This window comes from Rattus norvegicus, chromosome 10, assembly GCF_036323735.1.
Source record: "Rattus norvegicus strain BN/NHsdMcwi chromosome 10, GRCr8, whole genome shotgun sequence".
Taxonomy (NCBI): domain Eukaryota; kingdom Metazoa; phylum Chordata; class Mammalia; order Rodentia; family Muridae; genus Rattus; species Rattus norvegicus.
The window spans coordinates 27,624,283-27,638,131 of NC_086028.1; the positions used below are offsets into that span (position 1 = coordinate 27,624,283).

The window sequence follows — 13,849 nt, forward strand, 5'->3', positions numbered from 1 at the left end:
GCATCTGTCCTAGTGTTTACGGAATAACATAAAATAGTGAACTCATTAAATAATTCACACTGATATCCTGGGAAAAAGAAATGTGCTTAAACTCCCTATACTTATTACCCACAACAATAATTAACTAGGACACTGACATGTTAATGTCTTCTGCTTCATTATAACTCCAAGGATAGAACTCAAATCTCACCATTGAAATTTCCTTGCAGAAACTCCATGGAAGCTTCTGAGTCATGATTCCAATTTAACCACAGGTTTCATATTTGTTTAGACTATTTTTAATTAAAAACTTCTTTTGCAGAAGATGACATTTATAATAATAAATTTTATATGCTATCTATGGAAGCCAATAAGCATGGAGTCTAGGAACTGTCCACCTATTCCCCGGGCTTAGATATTCTGTAGCTGGAATATGTAGGCTGCTGGACAGCAAAAGCCAGCTGATCAGTATGCTTTTCCTAGGTTGAAAACTGAGACGACTGTTAAAACCGCTTCATGATTCACCAGACAGAGTATGCTAAGTAAAGAAAACAGAAAGAATAATAAATAAAAGTGTCTCCTAGGACTTGAGTTTGAAATGAGTTTAAACAATTGCTTGATGCAAGTCCGACTTAATAAGATAACATCTGATCCCTTTACACCTTCATCTACCTGATCTTTTTATACTAATTTGCATTTAAATGATACATTTAAGACCGAGGCAGTGAAGATTTTTAAATAAATGGAACCTAAAGAGCTTTCCAAAGTTTTAAAGTCAATTGTTTCCAGAAAGAAGCAGGGAAAAGCTCATGGGGTAGGCACTTTTGGATAATGAAAAGCCCGTTTTCCTGGCTGAGGGTGGGCACAGTGCAGATCATAGCATAACAAAGAACAGAGGAGAATGGTACCATCCAGTACATTGTCGGTTTCCAAAATGGGGAATTTTGACCCTAGAGAGGTTGGGAAAATGCCTAGAGATATGTTTGCTTGTCAAACTAGGACATAGAGGTTGCTACTAGTGTTCCATGTATGGCAGCCAAGGATGTCAGTAAACTAACCACAATGCCCAGAATAGCTTGCGCAAAGATAAAGAATCATCTTGCCCAAAGTACCCAACCTTCTTACTTCGAACCCGAGAGACAGATCTCCCTAGATAATATATTTGAGTTGGGTTTCATTACTCTTTGACTACGAGGTTTATCTATTGTTTGATCAGCAAGCCCCCACCCCAAAGATATCAAACGCAATTCCACATCACATTTTAAATCAATCAGGTTTAGTATTTGGCCCTATGTGATAATAGACAGAGTCAACCTGTCTGGCCTTCAGTATTTAGTCTATTAAATAAGGTCAATTCTTTTCTCATAATGTTTCTATGAAAATATTATGTGAAGATTCGGATACTGTGAAAGGAGGGTAAGAGAATCCTCACTACCTAACAGCCATTCATTAAGAATTATGTATTAATAAAATTGATACCCTTCTGTATAGTAAGCATTATTTTTTTTCACAGTCAAATAGGCCAACTGCATACCTATCCCTTGATTTTACATTGTTTAGCATCCCCAAAGTATAGTGCCTATAATAGTATGCATGCCAGGAATTACTATAACAACAAGGGAATGAGGTTTTCAGTGATTATTAGCTATACAATCTACATCAAAACTATTGTGCCAAATTCTGCCAGACATTTTATAGGGCAGAACATTTGACATCATCCTGATTAGATTAAGACAAAAAAGATGCTCATGTAGCATTTCAGATACTGACTTTCTTTTGCCCAGCACAAAAGGTCAGAGAAGATCCACACTGAGTTCTGATTATATAATCCTTTCTTTTGTGTCAGTATCATGCATAATGCCACTATTTCTTATCAGAAATGTCCCTTCTTTTCAACTGTAATTCTAAGGTTATTTTCCCCCCAAGATTGGACACATAATCAGCTAAGTATTGTTATCTCCCGTAACAAAAAAAGAATCAGCTGCTAGGAGAAGGATTAGATTTTTTTTCCTGCTTTGATGGCTTCCTAAAGAGGGAAGGACTATATCTGATCAGCTGTGGTGATATTCAAACTGCACTGTCACAAGGTCAAGGTAGAATGAGACAGGGAAGGTCAAAAGAAGAAACATACAGTTAACTTTCATATTTTCTCTTTTCTCTTTATTAGTTACTTTTAGTTTTTTGAATATATTTTCCCGCTTTTAAAACACCACCCTTCCCTTTAAGTAAATCAGAAATGAAACCTAATAAGGAAAACATGCTGTAGCCACAATTGCATCAGAAAGTTAACCAAGGACCCCAGACCTACTCGGAGTGTTCCCAACCGTATATAGTGTACATTCTCAGCCATATATAGTGTATATATTGTTGTGGCTCTGTATACTGACCAAAATAAAGGAAAATTGCAACTTGCTTTCCTCATTAGTCCATCTGAGAAATCCGTTCATCAGTTTACTTGACTTAAACCCAGCACAGGAAAATCTATAACCAAATGTTTCTTTCACTTGTTCTTATATAACATTCTAAATTATAGAATACTGTGAGTTTAAAATCAACTTCAAGCTGACATGAGTCCTGCTGATATTTTCCCAAATGTCCTTTGTGGTAATTTAAAACATAGAATAGCTTCCAATAATAAATGAGAAAAATGCAAAATCTATTTTAATGCAATCAAAGCTTGTTTGCCCCTGTGTGATAGATAGATAGATAGATAGATAGATAGATAGATAGATAGATAGATAGATAGATAGATAGATAGAGTGTGTGTGTGTGTTTTCTGATAGAATTTTCTTTTCGTTAATAATCGGTTCCTGTTTTCCTCATGACTAAAGTTTCCAAATCATTGTTTTCCTAGCTTTAAGCTTTATATGGCTTCCTGACTTCTTTTTTTCTGCCTGTTGCTAAGTATTTACATGTTTGAGAATCCAGTCATTTTTGCCTTTTCAGTCCTGGTTATTGCATACTTGAAATCCCTCCAATGTGCTTTTCATATTGAGAAACCTACAGCCATCAGTGTTCTCAATAAAACTCTTCCTAAAAGAACCCCCATTTGATGTTATTTGCACCCAGGATGTTGTGACACACTATTGACCTTAGGCCTTTGCTGAACCGTTTGTAATGCAAAGCACTAAGACCTTTTCAATGTATCCTTACTGCTTAGAATTAACTATTAAAATGCTTTTGAAAACCAGCTAATCATCATTCTCCCATTCTTCCTTAGTACCGGTCTTTTTCTTTATGTTTCCTGAAGACCAATAGCATTTATATACACCCAGTTCACCTGAACTACCAGTGCCATCAGTCAACTTAATTAGCACATTTTCTACTTTGTCTTCCAGATTTTTTATAAAGATATTAAACAAAATAGGACCCAGTATCAATCCTTGTGGGACCCTACTAGATGGACTACCTACTATCATTTCTCTCTGTATATGGTTAGAAAGCCAGTTTTTAATCTATTTCTTTCTATTTCTGTTTGGCTGTTCTCATTAACATAATGTTTGGCATCTATGAAGATAATTCACAGGCATGTGTCCATAGGGATCTTAGTCTAAGAGAAATGTCTTCTGAAGACCTAAATAGAGTCTTCAACATAGTACAACTATGGCGGACATAGCCTTAAGAAATTATTGCAGTATTAGGGAGCAAAGCAAGCAGATTGCTTTTATGCCCATTGTCTGTATAGAGAGAGTGTGTTATTATGATGACTCATGGGTTTTCTTGATTTTGTTGTTGGGTGCTTTGAACACCTGAGTGAATAGGGAGTTAAACTTTTCTTTTTCTGTTGTTTGGAACATGGGAATTCAGAACCTTTACCTCTGCAGTAAATTATTTTATTTATAACTAGGATTGTTATATTTGCATCAAGTCCTTGCTTTATTGTTATTTATTTTCTAAATAAGTATTATTATGGCAGGTTTGGCACTATTATCATGAGAGAAGAAGACAGTTATTGAAAGTGTTCCTTGTGAAAACTTGTGGTTAACCACATCTTAGTCTATCTGTTTACTAATTCTTAGAGTCAAGGTTTGAATCCTCATGTTCCCGTGACCTTACTGGCCACTAGTCCATCTTATTACCTTCTGAATGAGAGGAGGAGAAGAAACACATTAATACTCAACATTCCACCTGATCACCTGCCACTACTCCATTGACACATTTTGGTTTTGTGTCTTAATGTTCAATTCCTAATGGGGATGAATTGATACTGATGCTTTTCAACCTTTTGTGTGAGGCCTTGATGCCTAGTGGGTTTCCATATTGTGTCTTCTATCCCATTCTTCCTTAATTTGAAGACTGTGGCTTCAAAAGTCCTGACACTTCATTCTTCAGCCTCTGTGCATAAGCACAGATTTGGGTGATAGACTAGATGGTGTCTTGGCTTAGTAGTTCATTGCTTTTATAAGTTGTATAGCTTGTTAAGTATTTACCCAAAAAATGGCAAGAGGTTCTGGGATCAGAGGCATTTTAGAGCTTGTCAACAATCGTTTTAGTCTTAATTTCTTCAAAATTCTGGAACCTATCATGTCCATGCCTTCGGCTATCATGAGTGTGTTGTTTCCAATGTGATTCTTAAACTTCAGTGACTCTTGCTGAAAGTAGAGTGGTTTGATGCATTCTGGGAAAAATGGTGGTCATTTGGAATGAAACATGATGGAAGTTGGTGTTTATTATGACGATGTTTAAAAAAATGATTTGAAAAAAAATCAAATCATTATGATTAGTCTGATGATTAGATAAAGCACCAAGAAAATTTAGAACATTCTCTCACCATGACAATATTTTGAAGAAATTTTGCCTAGTCTGTGCCACGTTTTTTAAGCGACGGCTTGGCCCAATGATCAAGAACCTTGTTTTTTTAAGATGCTCTGTTACATATACCTCATTAAAGAGAATGTTCAGCAAAATACATTGAAGTATAAAGTTTAATGTTTTTCTTTGATTTTGTGTCTTTTCCCAGATATGTGTTTGTTCTCTCCTCTGAGTCTTCATTTTAAGTCTGTATTTACTATTTCAAATACAAATTAACATTCAACAATTTAAACAATGTTTTTTTTATTAGAGATGTAGTATGCTTAATAACCAAGATGTTTTTGGCAATCACAAGAGGCAAGATAAGGGCTATATTTTAGGGTCCAACTGAAATGGGTCTATATTCTGGTCTTGTCCTTCTGAGGTGTGTGGCATTGGATATTTTAATGTTTTAAGGTGAACACTGAGCTCACTGTGGAGATGCTAAGATAGATGAGATAGTTACGCTAAGGTCATATACATTACCAGGCAAAGCATACTCAATTAAAATAGGCTAGGAATATTGGGATGGTGGCACAGAGGATATATCTTTTTAAAGCTTTAAAACAATGGAAAACATCCATATCCCCACTTGCAGTCCTAACTGTTATTATCACTGCCTTGGATTCATGCTTAGTGATACTCTTTTATATAGATTTGTAATGTTCTACCATTGAATGGATTTCTAGTTTTCACAGTTTCAAAAATAAATCAAATTAATGGTAATGTTTCACTGAATGCCAAATCATAATTTACTACTCACGTATTTAATATGCATACATTCTTAGATGTGTAAATTGTTCCTGAGGCATGTCTACTAAAAACAGCTATAAAATCAGCTTTCCATTGGTGGCATATTTGTATACTGTTACCTCTTAATGTGGAAAATTGAATTTTTTGGCCCAGAATGAAGTGATATCTATTTACATGTCACTCTCTATAATGGTCTGCATGTAATTTGCTGAGATACTGGCACCATATAGGAGTGTACCATATGTGCATTTTGCCTCTAAAATGAGAAAAACAAACAAACAAACCAGAAAATACCTGTTTTACTGTGACCAATTAAGTACTAGAGAAATAGATGTATAAAATAATTCTAGATTCATTTCATCTTCTCTCTGTCTAAAAAGTCCTAAAGAATAAATCAGAAATTTAAAAGTAAATCAAATAATAAAATAACAATTATAAACTTAAGCTCTCCCAAGCAAAGATGTGCAAACAAAGTCAGAGTTAATGTAAGCAGAATTCAGAGAAATCCACCCAGGTTGTAGATAGGCCAACTGGAAAACTCAATAGCAACATTTGAATCAAGATGAGAAATCCAACAAGGAAACAGCATAGAAATCCTGGAAGAGGTTTGGACAAAAACCAATTCTGAGATAAGTTACATCTCAAGTTTGACTTTTATGATAAGATCTTCTATGAATATTACAATAGCGGGAAGAAAGATTAGAAAAGGGAGCAAATTAATAAAGGGATAAACTGGGATCAATGGATTCAGGTACTGTAGCCAAGGCTGATTACTTGAGTTTAATCCCAAGATCCATGTGATACAAGAAGAGAAATGATTTCTACAAGTTGTCCTCGGATCACCTCAGACAAGCCTGCACCCACGCACATGCACATAATCACACACACACACAGACACAGACACAGACACAGACACAGACACAGACACAGACAAACAGACAGACAGACAGACAGACACACACACACACACACAGAGGAATCTGAAAGCAAAGTGATCATTCGAGAAACTACAAGTAAGTGCACAAAGACTGCTCGATTTGTGTTAACTAAAACTAATAGGATAGATATAAAAAGGTAACCTTGCCTAAAAAAAATCTAGCCCATAAACTTTCCATAATAAATCATTTCAAACATTGAGATCTAGTTACCTTTAGTGATAGTTGTTGGACATAGCAGGAAGGACATCTTCAAGTGATTTTGAAGCTCACTACAAATAAGTGATTGCAAACCCCTATTAAAACTATATAGTAAGTCAGAGGTCCACTTCAATAATAAATGTCAATGGCAGGGAGAAACCATTGAATAGATAGATATACCCAGAGAAGGCTCACAAACTACCTTAAAGGTACATGTTTCCTTGAAGTATACAAGTAACAAGCATGAGTTGAAAGACTAAAATCTTTCTCCCCACATAGACATCAAAAAATGCTAATAAAGCTTCAACATTTATTCTTGGCTATAAAAGAAAAATAACTTGTTAAAATGGAGATCAATTAGATCTCCAAAAGAAGTAAAGATTAGTCAAATTGTCTTCCATTTACAAACAAAGATCAGCCTTGTCAAGCTCCTGGAGTTAGGATAGGGCACACATAATATGAATAATTTCTTTCTCATTCTTACTCACACCTGCATTTGTAAACAATGGATGGGTATTTTATAGTATTTATTTTATTCTTATAGAATTTCAGATTCTAGAAAATGAGGTGAAGTTTCTATCATCAAAAAAGGGAACTTTGCCTGAGAAAACTCTGTAAGGATTAGGAAGAATTTGTCAAATAGTGGAAAGGAAAGGAAGTGTATGTTCCATGAACAGTTCTGGGAATCAAGAGCTGGCATCAAATTTTCATTAGCCACCTTCCTATTAATTTTAAATTATTTCACAACAAAAAATACAATAGTTTGAGCAAGTTACTTCTCATGTTCTTAAGGAAATTCAGACTGGTTACAGCCTCTGGTGCAAAGAGCTATGCCAGATAGCTTGATACTTATTTAATTTTGGCAAAGAGTATCTAGGGAGACATAACAAAACTGGACCCTGATATGATTTTTGAAATCTCCCTTGACAATAAACAAGCTGTCTGTTTTCCTCACAACACTTCTACCAGCTCTGACTGCAAATATTTCTGGAAGTTGGACAAGCTCCAGCAGGCTTTCTCCCCTGAGTAAAAGGATACCTGTGATGATTACTGAGAGAGGAGTTGGGGCTGAAAATCTGAGTTGGGGAAGGGGAAGTCAGCTCTTCTCAACTGCCTCCTGAAGATCATACTACAATATCAAGTACCCATGTGCAAACATTAGTTCATGGAGTATTTCACATTTCCTCAGGCCAGGAACAAGGATTATTGTTATTGTCCACACTTATGAAAAATGCAATATGTCAACGCAATACATGTATACAATGGGTTCTGTATAAGTGAACAATAATCAATGTTTAGATAATAATCAATGTTTTAATACTTTTTATTATTTAATTCTAGAAACCTTCTAGTCCTTCTCTTTTTGCCCTTCCTATATATACAAAGTGATCATAAATTGGTCAGATTCTGTGGTGTAGAGTATTAGAGCTCCCTCCTTCTATCTACAAAAATCACCCATTATCTAGCTTCCTTCTATTGCTCCCTACACCTCACACCTTCATTGTCTCTAGGGGTCACAGTTCTCTACTCAGATGAAGTATTGCTAAGATTTAGGGATTACTTGAGAATACTCGCCTACTGAAACCAAACACATGGGGTTTGGGGTTTTTTGTTTTTTGTTTTTTGTTTTGTTTTGTTTTTTTCTTCATGACAAGCTCTCAGCTATTCTCTGTTCCTCTTCTAATAGCCTTTGGCAGGCTAGCATGGAATATCTCACAAAGAATACAGATTTGGAAAGAGCATCATGAATGTGATGATTGTTCACTAAATATTTACCAAATGATTACTCCTATAGAATAGCTTTCTCTATTTTGATGGCTTAAGTGCACAGAAAGTTCTAGCTTGATGAATCCAGCTTCACCTTGGATTAGAGAGAGCCCATAACTCAAGCCCCAAGACTTGAATTTTAGCTGTGTGGGCATAAAGTGGCAGCTGGGAGAGCTTCAAAATCTCATTTGCATAGAAAAACTTATACTTATGCCATGAGATTGTATTCTTAAGAATTGTATTGAAAGGAAGGTAGGAAGATCTTGGAAAAGCAGCTGGTGTTTGCAAGTGGTCACTGTGACTTTGTGGAAGAAGAGAAAAAACAGAGTTGAGAGTGTTTCGTGGTGTTAAAGATTTGCTTCTGAATTCTGTGCTGTCATTTTATTTGGTCGACTGGCCCTTTCCTTCCCATGGCTCCTGTAGGATTATTCTAATGGTATTGGATCACAGAGTGCACTGTACATTAGCTCACTGAGTTGCAGATAATGTGTGCTTTTCAGTTTCACAGGAAGGAGATGCTGCATCCAGATATATGCTCAGGAAAAGCATTACAGAGTGAAATGGAAATTTTAATTCTAAAAATAAAATTAAAAATATGACTAAGTTACTTCTTTGTCCAACTTGGGTAAATGAATCAGTCGTGTAAGAACAGCATTTTACTCTAGGGAGACAACTGAAGGGTCTTCTCATTATTACCAAAAAGACTAATCCATAAATAGATGTGACCAGTCCAAGGTCACACAACAATTACATTGCCCCCTTCATAGCACTGTCTTCTATTCCAGGAGTTAAAAGTGAGTAATAATTTGATCTGCATGGTACTTTGATCTCTTCATTCCAGTAAAAAATGTCTCTGAGAGAAGTGACTGCACAGGACAGTGTCCTGACAAAATAGAAACCATTCTACGCCCCCAGCTTGGACCACTCTGGGGAAAATTAGTTAAGTCTTAAATATTAATATCTCTTAAAAAGCTAATGTTCACTGAGAGCTGTGTAAACTCAGAAGTCAAGAAACTCATCTATTTGAATCATCTCCTGTTATCTAGAACCCCAAAACACAACTACATACAGGGTCATCTTTAGGCTACAACATTTTAATAACTAGGTCAGAATTTCTGATTGCCTGCCAAGGTAAATTTTAGCAAACTCCCCAAAGAATACACATGACCACAAAAACATAAGTTTGTATACTTGCTCTACAAACCATTTAGTCCAAGAAAAGACAGTTTTGATCAAAGTAAAGAAATTCATTTTCATAGTTCATAAGAGACTAACATGCAATTTTAACCTGGGTTCTTTTGTTTTGAAAGATTTCAATATTTGACCCAGAATACAGATAGGGTTTTCTCCTTCGGAGAAATATCAGGACATCAACCGACCACAATGTTCTGCCATACGTTCTAAATTGATATATTTTATTTTTTGTTCATTTCGTTGCCCTATGTTTTAGAGTTGAGCAGCATATACTGTCTGCCATCATCTTCAAACTCCAAGCAAAGGGAAATTGGGTGTTAGAACTGGCACCGGGATATTTGACAAGGCTGTGTCAGATTAACAGCCGTTCTCCTAAGCAGAGAGTCCTTTAGGAGGCAGAGGCTGCATTTGACAAGAGTAATTCACCATGTAATTGGCCAAATGCACAAAAGCCATTAGATCACAGCTGAGTAAGAAATCCTTGGCTGCAGTAGAGCTCATAGCTCCCTCTGCAGCTCACTTTCCTGAAGGGTTTACACAGAGCCTCACTTATGAGTAATACATATGCTTGAGTCAGGAATAGTATATGAATGTGTATTTCCAGAGCCACCTTTAAACAAAGCAGATACCATTGGCTTTAGAAGGTCAAGTAGCATGGTTGAGGCTAGATGATTTAATCCCAGTTTCTCTCAACATTAATATGCATTCAGGTAGTCTAAGGCTCCTGGAAGAGTACAAACTCAGTCTGTAGTGTCTAAGGCTTGAAGTTCTGTAATCTCCACACACTTTCCAGTGATGCCAAAGCAACTGATCGATCTATGGTCTGTAGGAAATAGCAAGAATCTAGCTGAGGGGATACAAGTGAGTACTCTGGAGAGCAATCTCTGGATGACTCATGGCTGCTGCCTTGAGAACGACATTGAGGATACTGCAATTGAGTCCAGAGCCATCTGGGCTATTACATTGCCTATCATAAGCTTAAGAATAGACACCATCACCTCTAACAATTCTGTCATGTAACATACAGAAGCTGAGAACAGAGCTCTCAGGGATTAATTCAGGATCTCATAGAAGCCAGTAAGTTATAGGGCTATGGCTATATAAAGCTAGAATGCATGCCTAGATTATTTTTTTCTATCTCTCTCTGAGTTGCACATTTTAATCACAGATTGCATGTGAAGCTGTTTTAAAATAACTTTCCTCTCACTTCTATAATTGTCAGAACCAGTCACAGAATCTAATTTGGATTCATAAAGCCAGGGGACTCAGTGTAGCTGAGTCTCTGGGACAACTCTGAGACTTTCACTAAAGAGCCTCACTTGTCTTCAGTTGTCTTGTTTGTGAAATTAAAAGACACTGCACACCTAATCTTTCAAGTTCACTCCAATGTTGTAGGGAATATCAAGCTAAAAGACCCGGATGTACATTCAATTTGTTCAAGTGGTTTAAATAAATTCAGGAATAAACTTATTTAAAATGTTGTGAGATTTCATTGAATTTTCCTCAAAAGATTACTACTTTTAGCCCTGTAGGGTACAATCTCAGCACTTGGGAATCTGAGTCAGAAGGATAGCTGGAAATTTGAGACTTGCCTAACTTAACAAGTAATGACTTGCCTCAAATACAAATACACGGTGGGGGAAGGGAGGGTGGGAGGGAGGGAGGGAGAGACAAAGAGACAGAGACAGAAGGAGAGGGAGGGAGGGGGAGAGAGACAGACAGACAGAGAGAGAGAGAGAGAGAGAGAGAGAGGTGTAATGTGTACATACATGCACATACTTATTGAACTATGGGTCAAATTTTATCTGAACCATATCTGCTAATTATTATAATGAGATTCTTCTGGTTTTCTGCCACTGCTTAATAGGAATAAGTACAAGAGAAAGGGAGATGTCAAGCCAGACAATCCCAAATCTTACTTACAAATACCTTGTTCTGATATAAGACTTCCGTATTAGCAAACAGATTTCCTATTTCTTCTTTCTTTCCCAGACAAAGAGATGGGCATTTCCTTTGGACACAGGAGCCAATTAGGAATAAGTTTCCCTTGTCATAGACCGCCTGCCTGTTCTGTTGTGCCAATAACTGCCAAGGGGAAGGGAAGAGTAACAACTCTGGCTTAAAGCCATCAGCCTCAAAATGAGGACAGGAAGTCACTGCTACTCCGTTAGAAAGGAAGTATTGATTCATCTGGAACCTCCACTAAAATACCCCAGAGAAAACATTTCTTAAAATAATGTTGTCTGACTAAGTGAATCTGTAAATCTGAACCTTTTCTCTGGGTTGTACACATTGCAAGTTATTAGCACCTTAGAAATGACCACTTGTTATTGCCTAATAACATGCCATACAGGCTGGTGGAATGACTGCGTTCCTCAGCTTTCCATTGCTCTAAAGTAGAATCTGAAACAAATCAATGTAAAAGGACAGAAAGGTTTATCTGCCTTATGGTTTTACAGGTTTAATCCATCGTGCTCCCATTGCCAGGAGGAACAGCTCGACATCATGCTCAGAGCAACTAGGCTATGCAGGTGGTAGTCCTCAACCTTCCTAATGCTATAATCTTTTAATACAATATCTCATGCTGTGGTGACCCCCCCAACGATAAAATTATTTTCTTTGCTACTCCATAACTGTAATTTTAAACATGTCACCATGAATAGTAATGCAAATATCTTGTGTTTTCAGATGGTCTTCGATCACTTCTGTGTAAAGGTTGTCCTACTTTCAGAGGAGTTGAAGTTGAGAAACACTTCTTTAAGACATCAGCATTCCCTTCACGGACACGCCCTCAATGGTCTAGAACCTCCTCGAATGCCATACCTCTTAATGATTCCCCTGCTTCCCGGTAGCATCACAGGCTTCATTCTAAGCTTTTAACATGTGGGCCTTTGAAGGACCGTGAAGATCCAAATTATACTTCCTAAATACTATGAACCAATCCTAAAATAACCTCAAATTTCTTCTGAAATTCATATGCAAAGCAGTGGGTTCCATAACATTGTTTCATAGATTCTTCTATGAAACATACTCCTTCCCAACTTCCTTTTCCATCATCTATGTCCTCCTGACGGTTTCCCGCCTTCCTCAGCAGTCCTACTTCTGCTTCTGTGGCCTATGTATTCTGTGCCTTTTCATTCCTGTATTTTAACAAGTAAGAAACTGAGGCTCAGTAGAGCTGGGGAACTAAGCCAAGATCACACAGCAAGTTGGTAGATGAGCAAGAAATCAAAGCTGTTTCCACGCTCACATTTGCAAATTTAGTTAACTCTATAAATGTTCTTGTCTCTACTCGAATTTTAAATGTGACTATACAAAGAGCACGCACAGAATGTGAATTGCATATTATCATTATCATCATAATGAAGCTGTCTTTATTGACGATTTCATTTGCAGGAAGAGATATTTATTTTCCATATATAAATGGAATAAGAACTAGTCTGAAAATTTAATTTTGTTGATGGGTGCAGGGTGGGACTTCCAAAACTTAGACTAATCCTGTTGGCAGATAATGAAGTGGAACATTTCTAGTTCCTTCTTGCCTCTGGCCATTGTAAGGATAAAGAAACAAACATAGTCCTCAAATTAAGCACCAGGAAGATAGATGATTGGCAGTCTTTTGCTTCCTGTGACGACTGAGGTTTTAACTTTAGAAATCTCCTAGCATGTTGAATCTAAAGTGCAGGATCGAATGTTTGTGGGGCTCAGTCTTTTGCAAATCTTGCTAGAGGAATTGCATCTACTGTGAGCTTAGGCATCAACACCTATAACTGGTCCTCTAACCCTATACTTAAGCAATACACCCACACCCACACCCACCCCCCCCACACACACACACACAATCAATCAATCAATCAATCAATCAATCAATAATAAACAAATTTTTAAAAATACAAAAAAAAAATGACGCCATGACTGAATGTGACAAAAACCAAACTGTGGACTCTTTGCTTTTGAATAAAAGCTAGCAGTGACAATTCTCTATGACTTAAATAGAGGCAGTGGGTGGATTTCTGTGCCCAAACCCACCTCATTTACGTATGGGACAATATCTCTCAGGGTCAGTTTTAAAACCCAAGGAAAAGATAACGATCATAAGTTCTTCTCTCAATGACCTGGTTTGATTGAAGCCACAACCTTGAAGTTAATTGTGACCTATAAATAAAATTGAGATTTGACCTAATGAATTTATTACTCCTCTTTAAGGATTAAAGATTATGACAGCATGC

The 13,849-nt window shown here is 36.8% G+C and overlaps 1 protein-coding gene across 4 annotated transcripts in view; it reads left to right on the forward strand.

Moving 5' to 3' along the window:
* Gabrb2 (gamma-aminobutyric acid type A receptor subunit beta 2) overlaps nt 1-13,849 on the forward strand; it is a 219,554-nt gene that overhangs the window by 186,156 nt on the left and 19,549 nt on the right. The window contains exon 10 of one of the 4 annotated variants that reach the window (XM_008767635.4): nt 3,318-3,413. The exons of the other annotated variants lie outside the window; for them this stretch is intronic. Coding sequence (XP_008765857.1) covers nt 3,318-3,413 — 96 coding nt within the window. The remainder of the gene's footprint in view (nt 1-3,317; nt 3,414-13,849) is intronic. 4 annotated transcript variants of the gene reach the window in all.